At 36.0% G+C, this 24,918-nt stretch overlaps 1 protein-coding gene across 1 annotated transcript in view; it reads left to right on the top strand.

Annotated features, from left to right (window-relative positions):
- The window catches only part of washc1 (WASH complex subunit 1), a 72,606-nt gene that overhangs the window by 17,050 nt on the left and 30,638 nt on the right, over positions 1-24,918 (top strand). The window contains exon 2 of the mRNA XM_088924016.1: positions 15,069-15,209. Coding sequence (XP_088780142.1) covers positions 15,069-15,209 — 141 coding nt within the window. The remainder of the gene's footprint in view (positions 1-15,068; positions 15,210-24,918) is intronic.

Raw genomic sequence — 24,918 nt, 5'->3', positions numbered from 1 at the left:
AAAAGTGTTGTAAAAAGCACATAGTCCTAGTTACAGTATCAGAGTTTTAGCAGGACACAATTTATAGGTCTTTTCAGTATAATTTTTGTATGCAGTCTAAATGGAGTATTAGAGATTCCTCCACTTTGCCCAATATATGTATATTTTGTATATATGCATAAGGAAAGCCTGCAATTTATGGATCCCTGGGGTGTTAAAATGGAGTCTGCTGTGAGAGACCATCAAATGTATATCCTAGGACGTCGTGAGTTTCAAATACAACTTTAGCAAATGATGTTATTTTAGCAAATGTTAGGAATTATTGATGGTACTGCTCAGTATAAACAATGGAGATAGACAACCATGAAGCACAATCATGAAAATTCCTTAACATCTGTTTCAAAACGGGGTATACACCTTTTTACTAACTGCACAGTCAAAATGCAGTGTAAACATATCATCAGAAAGTATAAGCCAATATTGGATATGAATTTAATAATCCTACTCTAAGGAAGTAAAGTACTGTATTCATGATTTATTGGATACAAAAAAATTGAAATCATAATTGGAAATAAAATGATACCGATGTCCTAGTGAAGTTTGAGTCAGTTATTTGCCAGAAAATATGCAGATGATGAAGTAAGGTGCATTTTTTTTTAACAAACTCTTGTTAAATTTAGAAAGGTTAAAACCTACCTGTCCTTTTACTTCATATAGTTTTTTAGTTTCACTGGTAGCACTTTTATTTCTAAGACTTTGTTTCATGTAGGTCAGAGCTGCAGTTTTTTACTGTAGAAAGAGACTGGGTGTTACATTCACTCATAGTAAAAATTTGCTTAAGAGCTGTGTTTGTGTAGTTTTATTAATTCTGTACTTATTATGAAACAATATGACATTTGCAGTGTATTTTGAAGTATAAAACAGGTTAGTTTGTGAAGTCTGGGAGCCTGAACTTTTCAAACTTGTTATACTCAAACGTAAAGATGATGCCTTTTATATAATAATATTAACTGTAATTTAAGTATTAGTTCAAATAATCAGGGCCCTAAGCAGATGGTAAATGCTTTTTTCTAAATACACAATGGTAACACCAGCCAAGGATGGAAAATAATTGATGTTTTTTGTTAAATACGGTAGGTCACATAATACTAAAAAAACACTTATTCTAAAGAGAAAAACGATGCTTTAGATATTTTGTTTTCTGGAGTGCAAAACATGCAAGTGGCGTTCATCTGAATTCCCACAGCATAGTTCCTATATTAATTTAAACAATCCTTTAATGGTCCCCAGTGGAGGGTACAAATTATGTTTTAAATCACAGTAATACCATGAGATTAGTTGGGCTCTAAAAAAATGAAATTGGTTTACTTCAGGCTCATAAAGTATTAAATGCAGCAATACATTCCAAAGGAGATCTGACTTCTGAGGGCTCCATTCCTGATTTTACTTGAAATTGTTAATTTGATGTTTTTCTTTTCCCTATGTGGTAATTGGGGGCTGTTCTTGATAGATCAGTCATGTCAGTTAGCACTGTTTTTTATGACCACACTAAGTCTAGGATATGTCTGACTAACTTTGCAAGCACCACAATTCCAGCCAGTTAATTCTTCAATACCAGCCATGTTGAGACGGATTATTGACTATTAATGACTGTAAATGTAATCTAACATGCAGTGGCATACTTGCAAGGGAGAAAAGGCAGAAATGTATTCAGGTTAATCATGAAGCGATTGACGTATTGATGAGCATAGCTTAGTTTAGTCAGAAACTGCAGATCCCTGCTCAGCACTTTTCATCTACCCTGATGGGAGTTTTCTCCTTTTTCCTAAATGACATACTGAATGTAATGTTTTGACAAATCCATAAATTGCAGAAGCAATTAGACACAACAACAATGATAAAAATTTTCAGAAATGTAAATGCAGGTGTTTATGAAAGAGAGGTAGTCTTTTGAACAAAGAATTAAAAAGCTGGCGTACTGTACAAAGTAATGAGAGATGATAAAACACATTGCAATTAGTGAAATCATATTATGACCACATGAAGAATAATTTTGCAAATACACTGCTTGTTTTTGTCAGTATAATAAGAAAAGAGTTCATAGTCCACACTTGTATAGATGTGCCCATGACATGACATGTCATGTCATATAAACATGTGTGGGTCACCAGTGCTTAAGTATGTGTGACCACCTTGTACCTTGACATATGCCTGAAGTGTGTGTGGTATCTCAGGCTGTCTTATAATGATGTAAAGCCGGGAACAAAACCACAACAGCATGAAAAGTGATCTTTTTCCGTCTTCTGTGAACAGTGTTACCTCTATTCAATGTTTAACTTTGCTGTGCAAGTTAATGCTGTCGAGTGAGAATTTGACGAGGATAGCTTACATTACCTCAAGCTATATTCTGCATTGATTTACAATTCTGTTATTTGTTTTATGTCTTGCTCTTTGGAATTGATTGAGAAAGTGTTGAAGATGGATGTTATGGTCTTGTTTTGCTGTAGTGGCTTCCAGTGTACTAGAATAAGGGAAATCTACAGTTTAATACTACCAATGCTGTCCAACTAACAGGGATGTCAAACTCATTTGCTGTAGCCCAGCAGTTTTGATTTAAATTTATTTCAGGCAGACCATACATAACCTTATTATCAAAATATTAGGCACTATCTTGCATAGTTTTATATGTAGTGTTTTATTCCAAATAATGGTATTCTTATTTTTGTTTTTGAACACACTGATTATCCCCTGAGTACAGGATGTTTTCAAGCTTTATGTAAAATATCAGTTATGATTATTGAATACGGTAAATATTGTTCGGACATTTGTTTTCATACCTGCTTTTCACTGTAGAAAGCCATTTTCACTACAACAAAGGTGCTTTGTTTATAATCCTACTCCCTTTTCATCACTAATCACTGATTTTTTATTGTTGAATACTCTCCTTATCATGTAGCCAAAACATGTTGCCAAATCTTGAGGTGCTGCAAAACGAAATGAGCAGCAGAGAGATTCACATTTCATTGCCTTGAATATACTGTAGCGGTTCTGTGTGTATTTTCAGTTTTTCTTGTTAACTACTGGACTACTTTCGAATAGGAGAATTATCATAAATATGCAATAGTGTTTTTATTTTGACAGTTCAGTACTTGTAAAGTAATTAAGTTAACATTAGTTGAGTTTTTTAGAACCTCAGAAATTAGTCATAAGTTTTTATATGAACAGAAGGGGGAATTTATTTTTTCTTTTGCAAAAGTTCAGATTACAGAACAGTGTTCGACTGAAATGAATTCCTTTTGTAAACTGAGGGATGGGGTGATGATCGATGTATATTGATTAGTAAAATGAAAATGCAAGTAATGCAGGCCCTAGGATTTAATGATCAGCGTCTTTAAATTCTATTAGTGAAACTGATACAAAAATAAACAATTGAAAATGCCAAACACTGTTTGCTAGATATCAGCATTCTGAAAGCAGCAAAAGGAGAGCTGCAACATCTACAATTATCGCTGTTGCTCTTTGGCAGATACTGTATTTGCCTATCTTGTACATGTCAAGCGTGGTAGCTTTCAGTTCACTTCACAAAGAAATATAAACTTCTCCACTTCTCTTGAATTGCATGGCATTATTTCTTTACTTCAATAACGTAGTTACAAAACTCATTACTATGTTCAGGGAGCAGCACAGCAAACTGGGAAAATCTCAGGGGACATGTCTGGTGGGTTGTAGGTTTAACTCTCTATGGCAGACACTACTGCTGTGCTGTGTGAGCAAGGTACTTTACTCCAATTGCTCCTGTCCACCCAGATGTATGGAGATCAGTGTTTATTGAGTGAAACCTCTGTGATGGGTTGAATGTAGAACTACCTACCTATAATTATGTTCAACACTCTCCTCTGAGAACACATTAAAACACTAGGTATGTTTTCAGTGAGACCAAAGTGGTACAGTCACTGAGCTTGCTTTAATGTTTGGAGGTAGTGTATGTACAGGTTTTGTACTTTTTGTGGAAAAACACACTCTTGTCAAATTAGTTCTGTGACGTCAAACAGTTGCATTGTGATTGGATAAAGATAATGCATGTCTGTGAGATACGTGAGATACATGAGATATGTGAGATGCATATCTGAGGGAGTCTGCTTTTCGTTTTGGCAATGCAGGCTTAGAGAAGATGCAAACTGAATTCTGGCCTGTAGCACTGACCCAGCCTGTGTGCCATATACAATACCAGTCAAACGTTTGAGTACACCTCCTTGAAACCAGGTTTTTCACGATTATCTGTGCTTTAAACTGTATAAACTTGTCTGCACTGAGAATGTTAATTTTTCATTTTCAATAAAATGAACACCCAAAGCAAGCGGATTTCAGTCTGAAGCTCAGGTTAGTTAAAAGTCAGAAATGTGTATAACATGGTGTTATTTTAGTGTTAGAACACTAAAAGAAGTTTAAAAGAGTCTTTTCACAGTTAACTAGCATGTTACCTCATTTACCTTTTGTCACCAATTATTGGTAAACAGGTGAGGGTCCATGACTACAATAAATAAAGGGAGCTTGGGCAAAAGCTTGTAATTCCTGAATGAACATGGCAAAATTTGCTCAGTCAAGCAAGGAAAAAAGACAGTCTATAATTACTTTAAAAAAATCTTTAAGACAAATATTAAGTGTTTATAGACATGTTTATACAGTTTAAAGCACAGATAATCATGAAAAACCTGGTTTCAAGCAGGTGCACTGGTACTGTATGTGATGCCCCTGGTATAACTGAGGAGAAATGGTTAATTGTTACACATTAAGATGATCTGCAGACAATGACATTTCCAGCGTTCACCATCACCTTTCTGTGGCTGTCAATCATGATATCTTGCAGTAACTCTCTAATACGTGTTTACAGAGCCGCAGTGTGTCAATGTACATAATGACATTCAGTGGAATTTGTGCTGGCAAAATCCCAAAACATTCCCTAAGTATTTATTTTTAATTGAGATTGTATGCCAAAAGTGGCAACAGGAATTATAAACTAACTTGTTTTAAGAATCTTTTTAATACCTTTCATATATATTTTTAAAAATGTTGGTACATACCTGACAGTAATTTTTGTTTCTGCACCTTACATTATGCCTAGTTGCCATATTTTAATTTATAAATGATGACTCATTCGTCATTGTGGATTGCTCAGATTTCTTCTGATGTATATTGTAATCTCCCGTCTTTGCCCTGCAGCCTGTGTGCATGATGTAATTAACAGGGTTCTTTTCTTGTCTCGGAGCTACCAGGTTGATTTAGTACGTTGCCAAATATGTACTGTAGCTGATAGGTTTGGTTCCTACAGCCAGTGATGGATGTTTCAAAGTGACATTATCTGTTGTACACTTCATCAGGTGTGAATAATTTAAACAGAGATTTGATTGTTTTACAGATAGCTGTTTGACTCATTCGGAGAAAGAAATTGAAAACCTTACTGGGAGATAAAATCTTGATAGATGTTAAAGTTAAATTTGTGTTGGTAATGTTTAAATTTGCCACAATGATTGTGGTTTTCATAAACTGTCAATGTGATGTTTAATTGCATTATCTTCAATTATCTTAACCTGCAAAGTGCTTAAGAGTTTATCTCCATCCACCCAACTTATTGTATTGTAGAACTGCCAGTTGCCTTCTTTCAAAACATATACAATACTACAAGTAATAGGTTTATTCCATGCTGAAAAAAAGAAGAAAGAGAACACAACGTTTCGGCTGTGGAGCCTTCTTCAGGTGTGCACACCTGAAGAAGGCTCCACGGCCGAAACGTTGTGTTCTCTTTCTTCTTTTTTTCAGCATGGAATAAACCTATTACTTGTTCCTTTGCAGCCTACGCATGCTGATGCAGCTACCCACCTGATATACAATACTATATCATGAAGCTTTCAGATGTTTTTTTGAAATGCCTGTACAACAGCATCTACTGTACAGCAGGACTTGCTATGGAGTATGGAGCTCAACCTGCTTTTAAAACTTAACAGGTTATTGGTGAGATAATTGAAAGCTGCCTTTCTTCTCTATGATTAAACATATTTATATTACTACTGAAAGGGAATTAACACAAGTGATTAAAAAATAGTTAATAATCAAGCACTTTGGTATTTTTGCTTAGCAATTAATCAAGTCAAAAGATATTTTTTGGCACCATTCTCAAATGCAGTTATATTTTATAAAGAGGTGGGGAATTTACAAGAAACCAAAAAATTGTGGTGTTTTTGTAGTTAAAAAATACAATTATAACAGCCCAGCATTGAAAGCAACTAGTCAATTAAATAAAAACTGAAAAAAATAGAAATGAAACCATTAGCATGAAAAAAAATGAAAGCCAAAATAACATTAAGAAACATTTAATTACAAAACTCCTGTTTGACTTCATCCATGTCCATCATGCATTACGCTTGTAATTGGGTCTTTGTACGCCTCACTACTGTATTCCATTAAATCAGCATTGTTACTTCTGGCTGATGGCCACTTGCTTCACTACATTCTGTATTTGAGTTTGATTGATGAAACATTTTAATTTTCCAGTGGCCTTTTTATTTTTACTGCATTTAGAATTTACCATGGATCAGCTGAACCTGTTTCCAAACCACAGTATTCAGACTCAATTTAATTATCTTCAGTTCTTTTGATTGGTTTGGGTACGGAACAATAATAATGTGTTTCAGTAAAATGACTGGTAGTGACCCTTTCTTGTTTGTTGGTGTGTTTCCTTGACACGAGGGACTTCTTCAGTCTGAACCACGGTATTCTGAAGTATCAAGGTTTCACTTGAAAAATCGCGATTTTGCCCCTCAAAAGTACATAAAGGAGTGAAAATGGACTGTGTTGTTATGTTTTTTGGAAAGCTAAGCTCACTTCTGTACATAGAGGTGAGCTGCAGCTTGTGAAGAAGGGTGTGGTTGTGAAGTGGTATATTAAAGGGATTTCTGAGTATTTGGTACCTTCAACTCACTTTAGATTTCATTTAACGCATTAACAGATGCCTGTTAATATGCTAATTGAAAAATGTGGATTTCTGCTTTTCGTTAGTGTCATTTTGTATCCACAGTTTTTGTTGCCAACCTGTCATTGGCAATGGGGGAAAAAGAGCAACTGCTAAACATGCAGAGCAAATACAAAGACATGTTCACGTATTTTCAAGTATTCATCAAATAGAATACTGTAGTTTAAATATTTGAATCAAATTTGTTGTAACTATTTAACCTGTCCACATCAGTGTATATAAGAAATTATTTGCTAGTAATAAGACCACTTTCCATGCTGAATGAAAGTTCTGTATTAGAAAATTGGTTTTCCTGTCTTAAGTGAATGATTTCACAAGGAAGAAGTGAACGTTTTTATTTTTAATTATCAGGAGTATCATTGATTTATGGCAGTTGAAATAATTCACAAATTGAGAATCCTTCGAGTAGCATCCACCTCATTCCACAGCCCGTCACTGAGAAGTATGAAATTAATATGCTAAAAGTAAAACTAAAATGTTTCAGTTGAAATATAAACTCATCTTAAAACATGTCATAACTGAAATGAAATGCAATTCTGAAACAAAACACCGATAACATATTATTATATTAATAGGTTTGGCACTTCTAGTCTCTATTCTCTATTCTTTTATTTTGTTACTTTTTTTAGAAGCCCTTTAATAACATAGATGTTTTGTACAGTGTTGTTTTTCTTTTAGGTGGACATGTCTCACACATGTCTTGTGTTACTTGCAGTTTATTACCAGGCAGGCCTATTGGGATGTTAAAAGCTGCATGTAGAGACCAAATTTGGCAAGGTTAGCCAAGTGAAGGAAGAAGGTATTTCAGACCACAAAGACATTAGATCTATATGTGAGCAGAGGGTCATTACAAGACACAGTCATAATCCATACTGGCCTTAAAACACATGTTCCAATAGAGCCACTTGCTTCTTCCAATAATTGGGCTACAGCAGACCTTGTGCACATCATAGAATTAAGCCTGTGAGTTCTTTCGAAGCTCTTCAGTTTTCACATACCGTAGGTACATCCTTTTGAATTTATGCTAAACATTCAAATGCATGTCTTCATGTTTGTATGTATTCAACTACATGTAAACACTGATGCACCAGTTTGACTCTAGTATTGAGTATAAGTTTGTATTTGGATTAGCTGATATTTCTAGTTGTTTTTGAATGGTTCTAAGCCTACTTGTTTTGGTCTAATATGTGTTTGTAATGGTTGAGCAGAGCAGTAACACCCTTATTTAAAGTTTTTCCCATGAAAACTATTGTTCCTTCTTGCCACTGTACTTCCCATTGAAACTAACAAGCTAATACCAAACATTTTGTACCAGCACAATAACTGTTTGGTATTAGCTTGTTATATAAACCTTTTATATTTTATATATTTTGTATTTTATCCCCATAATTATTTCATATTTGGGATCATTTTTGTGAACATCTCCCTTTACTATTAAAAGCCAAAATACTGTCATTGTCACTTAACAGAAAAGACCTGTAGAAAGCTATTAAGACATCTTTTATAATGTAGCATAGTAGTACATCTGTACAAGAAATCATTGTAAAATATAACATAATAAATATAGATTATTTTTATTTCTTAAATTAGGAATCTGATCTTGACATTTTTGATTGCCTCTTTTAACCCTGAGATTAAAGGACAATATCATCATAATCTACAGCGGTGGCAGTGCAGCACATAATTCTAGTCTCTAGCTTCAGCAGTTTTCCTTTTGCTAGAAGGTGAAGTATCCAGGATTCAGGATACAAGGATACATGTTTCAGTGTAATTGATTAATCATAGACATATATCACCATTGTCACAAGACCTCCTTTGTAAGCACTATAATTGATCTGTACACTCTGTTTTGAAAAAAAAACATTTGGAATGATATAGTAAAAAAACTAAAATGGAGAGAGAGCACTGTTAAGAACACAACACTGTACCTGATGAAAAACAAAACTGTCTCATTTGAAACTTATAGCATTGAGGTGTGTGAAAGCTTTAATAGTTTAGTTGTTGTGAACCCACAGCTCTGGCTTTCATGTCAATAGCAATTACAATCCACTGCTCACTGGAATTAATAAGAAGTCTTTGCACCTTGCAGATTAACTCTTTCAAGGCAACTGCTTTAGGTGGGTATTTCTTGAGTTGAAATGCAAAGAGAGACTATGATTGAAAACAGTTAAATTTTTTTTTAATTTAGTTTCTTCTCAGTGTTGCAGAATGTTTAGAAAGTAATCATTTGCAGTTACAAGTTACATGTGGAAGGGATTCTTTTTTATTTTAACCAGAGTTGTGGGTAGATATTATTAAAACCATCATCAGTTACAGTGATCTATGTATTGTTTATGTAAGCATATAGTTATTATGTAAAGCAGTACATTACTTTATAAAACAAATTTTCTCATTTATTTCCCTGACGTTGTTGGGGAAGTATATGTAATGTCTGATACTTACAATAGCTTTGTTTTGACTTTATAATTGCAGCCTACTAAGCTGAATATAGAATGCATTTGTATTGCACTGTATAACCTGAAATTTGGGACATAAAGTTCAGAGTATCTTTCTTATATCTTGCCTGTATCTTTCCACTGTCCGGATGCAATTAATCTGGAGAAGCATTGTTTTTTAAGGATGACAAGAGATTGGAATTCAGTGTGTGGAGCTGCACAGTTTTACAGTTTGTCAAGATGTATTTGTTCAATAAACACTGAACCTTTTTAAAATACAGTAGTTTATAAGTGTTTCTTATAGAGGGAACAGGGACAAATTCTATTAAACTGTGTTGGAAGGTCTTATTGTATTTGTTCTAAAGAAATTTCATCTTCAGCTCCTGTGGTGTGAAGAGAATTTTTCAAAGGCAATGGCTTGTTGTGGATGTTGTTAGCTCTGAGTTATCCCATAGCTTCACTGTAGCTCATTTGGATTTTATACTAGGCTGTTTTTTACTTGTCACCTGGGATTGTGTCTTGATGCAGTCTTTGAGTGTGCATGTGTGGATCTGTTCATATCTTGAAATTCTTTTGATATTTCTTTTTACAAAAGACAGAGATGCAATCTGTGTCTTGCACTACAGAAGGTTTATATTTATAGAATGAAATAACATTTTTGAATTGGATTTTTTTCTAAAATTGATCTTCTTATTTCGTAAATTTAGTATACATATCTTGTATATTTGTGACATGTACAGAAAGTACATGTCACACGGTGCTAGAAAGTTTGTGAACCCTAGAACTTTCTGAATTTCTGCATAAATGTGACCTAAAATGTGATCAGATCTTCATTTAAGTCATAAAAATCGATAAAGAGAACCCAATAAAACAAATAACACACAAAAGGATATACTTTTTCATTCATTTATTAATCAAAATGATCTAACATTAAATGTTTTTGTCAGAAAAAGTATGTGAAACTATGCTTTCAGTAACTGGTGTGACCCCCTTGAGCAGCAATGACTTCAACCAAACATTTCCAGTAACTTGATCAGTCCCGCACATCGGCTTGGAGGAATTTTGGCCCATTCCTCCTTACAGAACTGCTTCAACTCAGTGATGTTGGTGGGCTTTCTTGAATGAACTCCCTACTTCAGGTCCTGCTACAACAATTCTATTGGATTAACTGCAACCAAAGAAGGTTGAAGCAGAAGAAATTTCGTGTTTTGGAATGGCCGAGTCAAAGTCCAAAACACGAAATTTCTTCTGCTTCAACCTTCTTTGGTAGACTGACTTGTGTGTTTAGGGTCTTTGTCTTGCTGCATGACCCACCTTCTGTTGAGCTTCAGTTCACAGATGGACACCCTGACATTCTCCTGTAGAATTTGCTGGTACAATCCAGAATTCATAGTTCTGTCAATGATGGCAAGCTGTCCTGTTCCTGTGGCAGCAAAACAGCCCCAAACCATGACACTGCCACCAACGTGTTTCACGGCTGGGATGGGGTTCTGATGTTGAAATGCAGTGTTTGGTTTTCGCCAAACATAACTCTTATCATTTAAGCCAAAAAGTTCAATTTTTGACTTTTGACAATTTCCACAGAACATTCTTCTAGTAATCTTCTGGCTCATCCAGGTGGTCTTTAGCAAATTTTAAACGGGCATCAATGTTTTTCTTGGAGAGCAGTGGCTTTCTCCTTGCTATCCTCCCATGCACACTATTCTTGTTCAGTGTTTGCCTGATGTTGGACTCATGAACACTGACATTAGCCAGTGTAAGAGAGGCCTGCAGAGTATACCCTGAGGTTCTCTGTGATCTGCCAGAATATTATACGCCTTGCTCTTGGAGTGATTTTTGTTGGACAACCACTCCCGGGGAGAGTAACAGTGGTGCTGAATTTTCTCCATTTGTTCACTATCTATTTGACAGTGGATTGGTAAACCCCTAAGTCTTTAGAAATCATTTTGTAACCTTTTCCAACCTAATAAGCATCGACAACTCTTTTTCTGAGGTCTTCAGAAATCTCCTTTGATCGAGGCATGGCATGCGTTCAGAAACCTGTGTGGTGAAGACCAGAATTTGGTAGTGAAGACTCAGGTTTATGTTTTTTTAAATAGGGCAGGGCCACCCAAACTCACACCTGATTGTCATCCCGTTGATTGAGACTCCTGACTCTAATTATCCCTTTAACTGAACTGATAATCCTAGAGCAGTGGTTCTCAAACTTTTTGGACCAAGTACCACCCCTTATCAAACCAAAGCATCCAAGTACCACCTACAAGTCATCTTCCCATAGGAACCACAGAAAATCTCAATGACCAACATGAGCGTGCATACACACACTCGTACACACATATAAATAAAATACACTGAGCATTTACCATTTCAGTGAGAGGGGTGAGCCTGTTTAGTCAAGCAAAGCCTTGCTATGTCAGGGACGAGGGCAGTGAGCTTCAAACGCAGATCTGGCTCAGCATCCATTTTGCTGCGGTACTTTGTCTTGATTGCAGTGAGAGCAGAGAAGCATTTCTCACAAAGGTAGGTAGTAGCAAAAGGCATCAAAAATTGCACAGCCTTTAATGAGAGGGCATATTCAGCTGATTCAAACGTGTGAATATATCAGACAGGTAGGCCAATTTTACCAGCCACACTGGATCATCAAATAGACTTGCCAAGGGAGATTGCTGGTCATGCAAAAACATCTGTACCTCAGAGTGCAGCTCAAAAGAGCCTCGTGAGCACTCTGCCCCTTGATAACCATCTCACTTCAGTATGTAGCAAAAGCTGCACATGTTCGCTGCCCATTTCATTACAAAGCACAACGAACAGACGTGAATTCATTGGTCGAGCCTTGATAAAATTCACAACTTTGACAGCAGAGTCTAACACGGATTTCAAATCCTCAGGCATTTTCTTGGCTGCCAAAGCCTCGCGGTGGATGCTGCAGTGTGTCCACTTCATATTTGGAGCAACCTCTCTAATTCGTGCAACAACACTGCTGTGTCTGCCCGTCATCGCTCTAGCACCGTCTGTACAAACTCCAACGCATTTTTTCCAGTCAATGCCATTCTCTGCAATAAATTCATTCAGAAGCTGAAATATGTGCTCTCCTGTAGTTCTTGTTGGTAGCGGCTTGCAGAACAGAAAGTCCTCATGCGACATGCCCTCAAACTCATATCTAACGTAAACAAGCAAATTTGCCAAATTGACGACATCTACAGACTCATCTAATTGCAGTGAAAAGCATCTGCTCATCTTAACGCGCTCTATCAGCGTACTTTTGACATCATCTGCCATATCAATAATTCTACAAGTGACTGTGTCATTCGAAAGGGCCACCAGGACGAGCTGTTTAGCTGCTTTTTCTCCACACATAATAAGTATCAGCTCTTTTGCCAACGGTAAACAAAGTTCTTCGCCAATAGTGTGGGGCTTACCTGCTTAAGCAATCCGCAAGCTTGCGTAGTAAGATGCTTCTTGGGCTTTGGAAATTTGAGTGGCACTGTTCCTTATGGTGGACTTGCGCTGCTTCAGATCTTTAAGTTTCCTTTGAAAAAATCAACAGGCTTATCCTTCAAGAGCGCATGTTTCATGGTAAAGTGCCGCCTTAAATGTGCTGGCTTCATGCTTTCATTGTTGAGAATCTCACAACACATGACATGTCTTGGCTCTTCCTCTGTCCCGGTGTAAGTAAATCCCAAATTTAGATAATTTGGATCGTACTGCCTTGTAGCCATTTTCCAACGCTTGCTAACACTAGCAGGTTCAGCAGCAGAGTTTGTGTCGGTGGCCGATGTATAATCCTCCTCAATCTCAACAAGTGTGCGTGATCTGTCGGAGCTGGCATCATTACTCTTGGTGTCTGTTCCTTTCAGCCAGGACATAATACTTGATTTTTGCGACGTATTCATTTTCAATCAATTGGTGACGAATGTGGCGCTGTTGGAGAAATATTTCCCGTTTCCCCTTTAAAGGCAGTCAGAAGTCCGTCTCAGAAGTTTTTATTTCATGCGCAAGGATGCGAAACAGATACTTGATGTATTTTTCTCAAACTAACCCAGAACAGTCCTTAAATATTTTTCTGTTATCTATCATGCTTTCCCATGCTTAAAGGATTGGCGGTGTTCCAAGGTCACGCACGTTCTTCTACCTCCCTATTTGCTGATTTTTAAATACAATTGGTCACTTACTTCATAGCACGCATTCCTATAGAGTGGTATAGAATTACATTGTAGCTCTGTGTCCACTCAAGAATTAACGCGCGCTGTCCTGTAGTACGTAGGCTGCGTATTTGACACGTATTAAAATAGAAAATATGAAAACCCGTTCCGATTTTTCAGCCCACACAACACAGTTCCAGGGTCATATGGCATACCACCTGGTGGCACTCCGCGTACCACTGCAGGTACGCGTACCACAGTTTGAGAACCACTGTCCTAGAGGTTCACATACTTTTTCTGACAAAGATATTTAATGTTGGATCATTTTGATCAATAAATGAATGAAAAAGTACACCATTTTGTGTTTAATTTGTTGTATTGGGTTCTCTTTATCTATTTTTATGACTTAGATGAAGAGCTGATCACATTTTAAGTCACATTTATGCAGAAATTTTGAAAATTCTAAATGCATCACAAACTTTCTAGCACCACGGTAGCTTATATAAACAAGTCAGTAAAATTAACTACTATAAAATTATAAGGTGTAATTTGCATAGATATTTTTTTCCAATTTGTAGTTTCTTCTCATGTAGAAAATGGAAGTAAATGGTTTGTGAAATAGGTGAATTAGACAATGTGGAAATTAGACTAATAAACCACTTAATGTTCACCATATAAATTTAATTTTACTGAATTATCTCCTTAAACTGCAGTGATGTAAGAATAATATTGATACTTGTGCTCAGTCATTAAAGGGTTAGTTCACTAAGCAGGAATCACAGTAATATTTTACTTTCAAAGGTTTGTAAGCACTTAGTTGACACTGAAATTGCTTCTGTCCCTGGTACATTAGTGTCTTTGCTTATTTGTGATGCTTCATCCGTGGAACAGAAGGTATCTAGCAACGTCACAGCCATCAGTATTTAAAAGAAAGTTCTGTTTTTTATGGCTTCAAAAATGATGATGTAGTAGAGTGTATGACGCACTTTCTTTGACTAGTTCTAGATGAGCATTGAATCAGCTGTCGGTATTGTGCAAAAGCAACAAACAGAGTATTTGGTGTCATTTAGATTTGATGACTCAGTTCTGCACTGTGTCTCTGCAGATGGGGAACAGTATTCTCAGCCTGTGTCCTTGGTCACTTTATTACTTTAATTAACTTGATGTGCCTATAATTGCATTCTTATATCACAAGATGCTGTAATGTTACTTGAGGGAAAACCTTTTGTTAAAAAAATTGTAAAAGTTGCTGCCTTGAGAGCTCATACTGCTTAGTGTATAATCCTCAATATGTGTTTTATTTTCAATTGATTTTATATGTTCTTTTGTGTGAAAGTACCGCAGTACAGTCTACTGTTTTGGACTGTGCTTTTCAGATTTTTTTTCTATACAGTACAGTAAAACTTTGATGTATGTACTGCCAGCATCAAGCTGCTGGTCTTCTTATGAGTCTCACTGATATTTCATCTGCCATTTACCCTCCAGGATGACCCAGAAGCACTTCCTGGAAGGGCAGGTGTACTCCGTGCCCTTGATCCAGCCAGACCTGCGACGGGAGGAGGCCATTCACCAGATTGCTGATGCCCTTCTGTACCTGGAGAAAATCTCCAGTGACATCTTCAGCAGGTACCATTTCCACCTGGCATTGTGCTGCCTGCTTTCAGGGCATTGTTGTTCAGTGTTTCTCCAGCATGTATATCTCTGCAAAGGTCTGTAGCAGACATTTGTACAAGTATATCATGTCTGCTGTTCATTCTTCATAATGTAAGCTGATGTTATGCAGAGATTTTGTTTTCATGAAGATGTATTTTTATTTCCTGTACAAAAGTGGGCAACAGAATAGAGGGTATAACAATTTGTTTTATTAAACACTAATTGTAACTTATTAAAACTTATTATCTTATTATTTAACTGATTGTATTCAGGTTCATACTGTAGGTCTCTGGAGTCTATCCCCAGTTTCTATACTCTCATGTAAAGACTTAATAAATCTGGACCAGAGGGAAGAGAGCCTCCAGCTGGACCACAGATAATACTGGTTGCCCATGAATGCTTCACGGTTACCATACCAGTATTTATTGGCTAGGCCTAATCCCCTTAGTTTCTTACATTTGTAAGAAGGTGATAAAGCTGCAAATACGATGGAAGAAACCCAACACATACCATGTATTTTAGGTTATATCACAGCTACTTCTTTCACGGGCTTCTCACTAAAGAACATTGCTGCAGTCTGTATAGTTCTGAGAATATTGTGTGTGTAATAAAAGTCTTGGTAAAGGTGCTTGATATAAAAAATTGTAAAATTAACTCAAGGCAATGCTTGACTTCACAAAATCGATCAACAGAAGACTCCACTGAGAAGAAGGAAGCCAGACTTGCAAAGGTTGTAAAAAACCTTTACTTTTTAGGTATTCATCAAAGACCAATGCTCAGAAAAAGTGCATCTTAACTGTCTTCAGTGATGTGAATGAAACATTACTAGAATTTGCCCTTTTTTAGTGCAGACAATGAGAATGATTTTTTTTGCTGGGTCCTACACACCAAATTTTGTTGAATGTGTTTTCTTGAGTGTACCTCAACACCTTAGAGACTTTGATTTACCAAATGAATTAATAAATGATAATAATAGTATACACATTTTGTAGCCTTTTCCGTAAAAATCAACATTAATTTAGTAATTCTTATATGAAAGTATGAACTATGGCAGAGTTTATGTCTTCATTCAGAAGAGCAATCTTGTGAAACAGTCCTAACATTTTGTTCCCTGTAATTTGCGTTATTGTAAAATATTACTAAAAAATAATGTTCTTATTGTATTACAGTAATGTAATGACAATTTATTGTACATGGGAGAAAGCATGCTGCAATTCACACTGCCAGGTTTTCATTTATCTTTCCTTTTTCAGTTTATTTATGCATTGTAGTTATTAAAAACTTTAAAGTAACTGCTGCTTTTGAAAAGATAGGAATATTGTTTACCATTGGCTCAGAATTGATGTGCACTCAAATGTACCATGCATTCAGGATACTATATGTATTTTATCTATAAGACCTTTATAACTTTGAACTGTAGCACTGTAGCTTTACTCTCTTCGTTTTGGGAAATGTGAGGCAAAATCTCCAGAAACTTATGTTTGATGTTTCTTGTGTAAATGCATTAATGAATTACAGAGATGTTATATAAATCGATTAAAGGCCACTCCAAAATTATTATTTCTCATCCAAAGAACCAAGAGAAGAGTACTGCCAACTGAAGGCCGTACTGAAGAATATGTTAATCTTTCATCACAGATGTTGATTATTTTTTAATAATGTCCATTTTATCTATGTAAGCAGCAAAACCTCCTAAGAGAGTTGTCTTTGGTTCGTTTCCAATTACCTTTTTTGTTAATGCATGTTTTTAGACTTCCCAATTATTTTTTAACTTGTCCATCGGCAGTAAAGTACACTTGCCGCTGTACTACAGTACTCATATGACTGAGGCAAAACCTGCAGTGCACACAGCTCTTCTTCAAAATGTGGTTACCATGAAGATGATTTAATTTCTGGCTGCAGGATGGAACAGGACAAATTGGAGCTGTGCTGTCAGCCAGAAAACAAAGTACATCGTACTTAAAACTTAACACTGAAAGTGAAAACTTAACAGCCCTGTGGCACCTGGAAAACCAATGAAATTATGGGAGCGTAACTGTGAGTCTTATTGCTGGTGTTTTGTTTACCCCTCAAAATGTCGTGGACTTTGTGCCACAGTTGTAGAGCATCAGACTCACCTAAAAGATCCCAAACCACCTCCATAAATATATATATACACAGTATATATTTAAAGCTACGTGACATGAACTGAATTAAGTAGAAACACTTTTCTGTGTAAGAGTAATGCAAAAAAAATTACAGATCAAAAGGGTCATTTGGCCCAGGTTTTTGCTGTTGCTTGTTTGGATCCTATGTTAAGAATCCAGGAATTACATAAAACTCTGCCTTATAAAAGAGTTTATACAGCGTAGCTAATAGGTTTTCTCCAGACTCTCACAACTTTGCATATTAAAACATATGAAAGAAACCTGCAAATATATAATGTTCATAAAATTCCACTTCTTTCTTGAGATGAGGCACTAATTTATTATGATATAGTGCTGATAAATCTGTCACGCAGTTTTTAAGGGTTGAAAGCACATCTTTAGTTATATTTCCATTTTACTTTCTCATTGCCCTTTGTTGCCTTGTTCAACTCTAAACATTTCTGATTTTGGTTTTGGAGGATTTACAACTGCTAAACTATGCAGACAAGTTTGTTTAAAGTAACAATTTTAAATGTAACACAATTAAGTTATTTCTGCTAGGCCACTTGCCACTAGAGGTCTGCACGGGCATGAAATTGAAGCCCGAACCTGGCCCGTACCCAAGACCTTGAGACCCGACCCGACCGAGCCCGAATGGTACTGCCAAATTTGAAACTCAAACCTGACCCCAACCCGAAATCGGTCACTCTCTTTTCCTCTCAGAGCAAGTAGACACATGCACACACGAAGGCTGATTCTCACAGAAGCGGTTTTACAATGAGAGCTAGTGAGCACGTACACAAAATGAGTTCCGAATTTCTTCTAATAAAAATAAATTTAAAACATAAAATAATAATAATTCATTTTCACTTATTAGAAAACAAACCCGGACTGAAACCTGGTACTTTGTCGGGCCCCGTCTGGCTTGGGTTACATTAAATCACAATGGAATCTTTCAAGAAGAGCTCTCCAAATAGAATATTGGATACATGTGATCTGTGCCATTTGAACTGGTCAGATTTGAAATTAATTCTGTGCTTCGAAAGATCATGAGACACTAACACTGCTGAACACGAGGGGTCAGTCTGACAAAAAATTAAAAAATGTTTCTCACCAACAGTCTAGTTTCCTAAGCTGATAAACTGATTTTCTACCTATTTAACATACTTGTTTCACTGAAGAAAGATCACGGGGGGGGGGAAAGGCAGTCAGTTCATTCATTGGAAGGTGATTTCAAATGTATTTTGTTGTTTTAAACCTGAAAACAGTCAGTGTAATATTTTACAAACAAAAATTGAAGTGGAAAAGTCGGTTGTCACTGTTTTCTTAATGAATTAAGTTAAAGTAGTCATTGATTGTTGCAGCCTCAACACTCATTAGACCAAGTAGCTTTGTGATAATGGATGGATAGATTCATGTTTATCAGGAAATATGAAAGCTGCATTGAAATGCCACACAACGTGAAAATCCTAGCAACACTAGTGAATTATCTCAATCTAAGCGTTGGTTATTTGTTTTATATCAGTGATATTGTTTTAATGTAGAACCGTATTTCAAACTGTGTAGTTTATTTTTAAGAAATATGACTTATGTTAATGGGAGTTTTGCATCTTCAGTGTACCTGTATTTTTTCAAGTTTGTATTTTATCTTCATTAAGTTATTCAGTAATGGAATGTGAATATGTTCAATTGTGAGTCGGAAGAAGACTTAAAAATTAGTCTTGTATAGTATGATGCAGCAAATATTTTGAGATATAATGGAAATGTTGGTTTTTGGTAATTCTTAATCCACTTGACAGTTTTTCATGATCTGTTTCTGTGTGTAATTTCTTGACACAGTGGTAAAATAATAATTTCCAAGAAGGTATAGCAGAGGAAGGTAAAAATGGTTGTGCTGAAGAAAAGTACAAAAATGGCTTTTTGGAACAACCTTGGGACAGTCAGGTATAATGATTGGGAAATGCTCTTGTGACACTGTCTCATCTGGTTAGGGAACAACCATAGATGCCTGAAATGTCAGGTCCTCTTGAGGGTTAATCCCCAGGGATGCCTTAAAAAATTCCTGTCACTTACTGGAGTCAGAATCGAGCCAATGACACGCCACTGTCACCGCTTCTACAATCACAGCTCTGTAATTGCATTTTCAATAGAAAAGAAAAGTAAATTAGAAAAACCTAGTGGAATTTCATCACCAGGAATGCTCTTTTATCCTTGGGCATTGCTAATATAAAATATAAGGAAGATAATGCAATGATTGATGATTTCACTAAAAATGTGCTTCCCTGAGGAGTACTGAGTGTATAGGGCTTGAGTAAACATTTAGTTTTTGACATGCCACTGCACTGACATTACATTGGCTTATTTCAAGGAAGAAAAAAACACTTCAAAGAACACTGAACTGTTAGTCTTTTTCTGACTCTGAAATCATGAATTTATCAAACAAAGACAGGATATATTTTTAAAAAAAGATATTTTCCTCATTCTACATATTTCATTTTTTTTATTTTGAAAGGATAGCCAGTTAGACACAGAAAAGAATAAAGTATATCTGAATACATTGTTATCTGCCAAGTATTTTCAACATTATAAGCTTTAGGATATTACATTCTAAAACAATACAAGCTATATTAATCCTGACCCAGCCAATTAATTAGCTCTTGCAATTTCACAATAGTGAAGTGGGAATAACCAGCATGAACTTGAAAGATGCCTTTGAAAGATCCTGTTGATATTCAAATATAATTATGAATTCAAAAATAAATATTACCATACAACAGTACTGTTAAAGTTGCTTTATAGCCACATTGTTAGAAACAATAGTGGGAAAAGGGTTTATTTTTTTTACAAAAACAGCTAGCTAATTTAGGAAAACCAATTTAGGAATACAAAATAACTAAGAAGTTTTAAAAATAATACAGCCATGATGTATTCTTAGAAGACACAACTTATAGAATATTGTGTTATAGAAACCAGTTGTTCAATGGAAATTAAGGAGCTAAGGATAGAGAGTTTAGATTCACAATAATGAAGGTTTTTTCTATAGTATATATATTGATCGTATTATTAGTTTGTATTACTTCTGCATAGTAGTGTTTTTATGATGATTTTAAACAGAAAACAGTGAAAACTACATAAAGTAGAACATTGTTGTAAGAAATGTTATTAACAGTACACACTACTGTAATTTTAAATGTAAAATAAAGAACAGAATACATCATGTTTATTACGGGAAAATTTGATTTTCCTCAAATTTTCATACGTTGACAATGCTTTTTCTGTAGAAGAAATCTAAAGTGAAGAAATAAATAACAAAGAATGGACCCTGCCAGACTGTTTTCACTGGGTTCAGTCTACACTGAAGAGAGTTTTGCTTCCGAAGAGAGGATAAATAGGGCAACTCACAGATACCACCTGTTAAAGCAATAACTCATGGAAACCAGCTAACATCCTCTCACAGTGGCCTTATAAAATGTACTTGAAATAATACAAAGCATAAATTACCAAATTAACATTAATGACCCCTGGTTTTGAGAGAGAGATTAACAAATTGCTTACTCAAGGACAAGAGCTCAGAGATGTCCAGCCATTACTAGAAAAAAAGGTGACTTTTTAACAAAGCTTTGTTTTGTTTGTGATTTTAAAAGACCTTTAAAGCATTCTTTTTTCAGGTAAGATCTTTATGCATGCTGTTAGGAGATAGTTGAAGTCGATGTGTGTTTCCCGGAGAGACAGCTCAGTTGTCATGTTATGTAATGCATCTATTAATATTATTTAACTTGTCTTACTTGCCATTCCTCATGGAGAAAGAGAATGAAAGGCTGCTGGTTAAAAATTTGAGTGTGTGCCTCAAAACTTGTTTGTGATGAAAAATTAAATGAAAAACTGTTCCATGAGACAAAATGTGGTAATTTAAGAAGGACATATCAGTCAAGCATCTGCTCAAATTTGGAACTTGCTGGGTCATAGGCATACAGTAGGTACCTGCCTTGCTCAGTGATAAAATCATATTCAAATGTCTCAATAGTCAGTTCTGCAAAGTGTAGATGAAAAAACTAAGAGCAGTTCATTTTAGGAGACGGGGAAGTCCATTAAATGAATCTTATGCTGTAATAGAAGCTACCTAAATAACAGATAAATTCCCTGCACAAATATATGTGTTGATATTAATCCTGTGTTTTGATAAGGAGCTTTAAAGCGATTGAATTGGTTTCTATGGCAACAACTGGAAGAATCACAAGGATCTTTTCCAGCCAAAGAAAGCTTTGGAAAATAAGAGTCCTCAGCATGATTGCATATGAAGAGAGCGAGTTGACACCTGACCTACATTGCTGGCTGCAAATGTGTTGGTGTCTCATTTAGTCACGCAGAACCCGATTAGGCTGCAGACCCCTGTTGACTGGAGAGAAATTCCTTTGCTTCATGCCTCTTCTTTGAATTCTTCATAATTATTTACTGGGTTACCTTTAGTGAGATTGACAATGAGTAGTTTAAATACGAGAGCAGTCAACTAACAATTACAGTTTCAAAACATATGTTGTTTTAGTAGAGCGGCACAGGTGGCAGTGCCCTTCACATTGCTGCCTGTCAGCTCTCAATTCCTTGGTTTGATTCAAGACTGGTGGGCCTTCTTTGCGGGGTTTGCATTCTCACCCTCTGTTCATGTGGGTTTGTCTGGGTACTTTAGTTTCCTCCAACCATCCAAAGACATGCTGGACCCTGCAGTGGATTAATATCCCATTCCAGGTATGGCCTTGCCTAGTGCCTTATACCCCTGGGATTCCAGGTTGTCATGACCTTTACCAGGAATGCCATGTTGGATTATAGGTATGCATAATGGGAGATACTAAATGACAGAATCTTGTTTTTATCTAGTGTGATGCTGTGAGGGGCGTTGTCCTTAAAGGATACAATAATTACAATAATAATGAATACCTTTTACTGCATTAAGATGACTACGAGAGAATTCCAGCACACAGTGTATTGCTATAACGGTTATAGCATCCTGAGACAGAGAGGAAATGCACCACAGTAAGACCTGAGGCTAGAGGAAAAGGATGCCTTGACTAGACCCAAATATGTAAAAAGCAATATAACGACCTGAAGACCTGAAACAAGAGAAAAGAACTGCATATGGCAGAAACCTAAAGATCCATGTGAAAGGCTTAAATTGAGGAAAGACTGGAGGAGGATGCTGAACAGAATACAAATCCAGCAAGGATATATGGATTGTGAGTCTGGAAAGTCCTTTTTTGTTTGTTTTTAGACAGAAGGTGTTTTCCCACAAGACAAACACATCTGTGGCAGATTAGTTGTCCCTGGTATTTAGTAGAAGAACCTTAAGTTAGTTTGTTGTCTTAGTTTTCCTGACTGACAACTGGTGTGTTGTCACCAGTTATCGCTGTCTGTGTCATGTTTGTGTCCTCTGAGACATCACAGTAGTTAACATTTTAAGCCTCAAATATATTGATTTGATGATATAGTAAGGCAGCAGGAATTTCATAAGGTATGGACAGTTAGCCTCTCATTAGTTTGGGATTGTATTTACAACAGATTTCAAGATCTTAACTATAAGAACAGGAAAAAAAGTCCAATACTGCCAAATATTTTTCAATTTTTTAATTTACTCTTGCACAATGTAAACATAGGCTCAGTGTGCACATAGTTATTTACAATAGAGGGCAGATAGGTTTCTTCATTGTTTGGATTCTTGGGATAAAACTGAGCTCAAGTCATGTGATTTCATAAAAATGCCAGGCATTCATTGTTTGGTATTTGAGATGAGTTAAAATGGACCAAATGAATTGATTTAAAATCTCTATAAACATCCAATAAATGCATGTTTTTAATTAATGAAAGAACATTCAGGGCAGCCTATTTGTAACGGACTTTGTACAACGAATGAAGTGTTTTCCTTCAACAATTTGCAAACTTGTCAAGGAAAACCAGGAAATTGGAGCCTTGTAGAATGTTCCTGAAATGATCATATACAGATGATGTGTATGATGACGTATACAGATCTGATCTACAGTATCTGTCCCATCATTTTAGGGATACAGTGGCTACAGCAAGAGAAGGTCCAAGCAGTCACTTCAGCAGAATGAGTGTAGCTCAGGGGCAAAACTGACACGTGAGAGATGAAATCGACAGTTTTTGTGAGCAAACTTAAACTGCTGGCAAAAAAAGTAGTGGATTATTTTATTCACAGATGAATGCCAAAGACTGAAAGACTGAAAACAGTGTTGTAGTGAGCCTAGTAAAGACTGTTGAGTTGTTCAGTTCAACTGGTGAGGTGGAGGAATTATGATAGTGTGAGAAGGCGTCTTCTTTATTAAAGAACGCCTTTAGTGCAGATTGAACGGAACCTTACTTCTCAGTGATATGTTGATGAAATCACTGAGCCAAAAGTTTTGCCATTCCTTCAAGCCAATTTGGAAGTGTTGATTTTCCATCAAGATAGTGGAAGACCACACAGTCCTAAGGTTACAACAACAGGGCCTCAAGAAACAAAATGTCAAGGTTTTGCCATGGTAAGCTTTTTTCATGACATGAGTCCAATAGAATGCATGTGGGTCCTACTTGCCAACGCAGTCAACAAGAGATAGCTGCCAACCTTCAATCAATGACACACCAGTCTTGTGGCTTCCATACTGAACGTTCTGCTGTTTGATACAGAATAATAATATAATAATAATAAACTTTATTTTATATAGCGCCTTTAAAGGTGGCTTCTCAAAGCGCTTTACAGGATGACAGCAACAATAAATAAGAAGAATACACAAGATAAAACACAATTACAATATAAAGAGGAGACCGTGGATGGTGGAACTAAGAAAAGCAGAGGGGTGAAGCTAATGTACAGTAGATAAATGTTAAGTTAGATATGAAAGAATGTAAATAAAAGGCTTTATTAATTTTTTATGGGGTTTTAAACTTGAAAGTTATTTGAAAGTAATTGAGTAACTTACAGAAGATTGTACAACAACCTGGATATTGTCACTTAAACTGCAACTTAAATTTAATCTGACCTTTACCTTTCCTGCTTTAGAGTAATTTCATACAGTAGGTTTAAAACACAGGACAAACTTTTTATTTCTTTACTGACTTGTAAGGAAACTTTTTACTGTTTCCTACCTCTGGCGTAATTGTGGGTTTAAGAAAAAATATTACATACAGCAATGCTGATAGTACTATCTGAGACATTAACATTATCCACTGCCTGATTGAGGCCTGAAAACCACTGTTTAAAAGCATATTTCCTATTTATAGAGGTTTATTGGTTAATGTTGTTTCTGATCCTTTGAGTAGTGTGTTGTGTCAGTGACATATTTCTTGTGTAATAGTTTCTGAAATCTTGTCCTCGGAGAAACAACCGCTTAGGTTGTCAGCAGAACATGCTCCTGTGTTTTTCTGGGCTCCAGCTATGGAGCATATTCAATCGTACACGTGTGAAGACTATGCCACAGAATTCTGTATTTAATTATTCCAGATAGAGTAAGGGAGGGATGTTAATATTTTCCTAAACTGCCATCTTACCAAAAATAAATTCCTTCTTAAAG

Source organism: Atractosteus spatula, chromosome 8, assembly GCF_055471065.1.
Source record: "Atractosteus spatula isolate fAtrSpa1 chromosome 8, fAtrSpa1.hap1, whole genome shotgun sequence".
NCBI lineage: Eukaryota > Metazoa > Chordata > Actinopteri > Semionotiformes > Lepisosteidae > Atractosteus > Atractosteus spatula.
The sequence above is the reverse complement of the archived record's forward strand: the minus strand, read 5'-3'. Positions and strand labels throughout refer to the sequence as shown.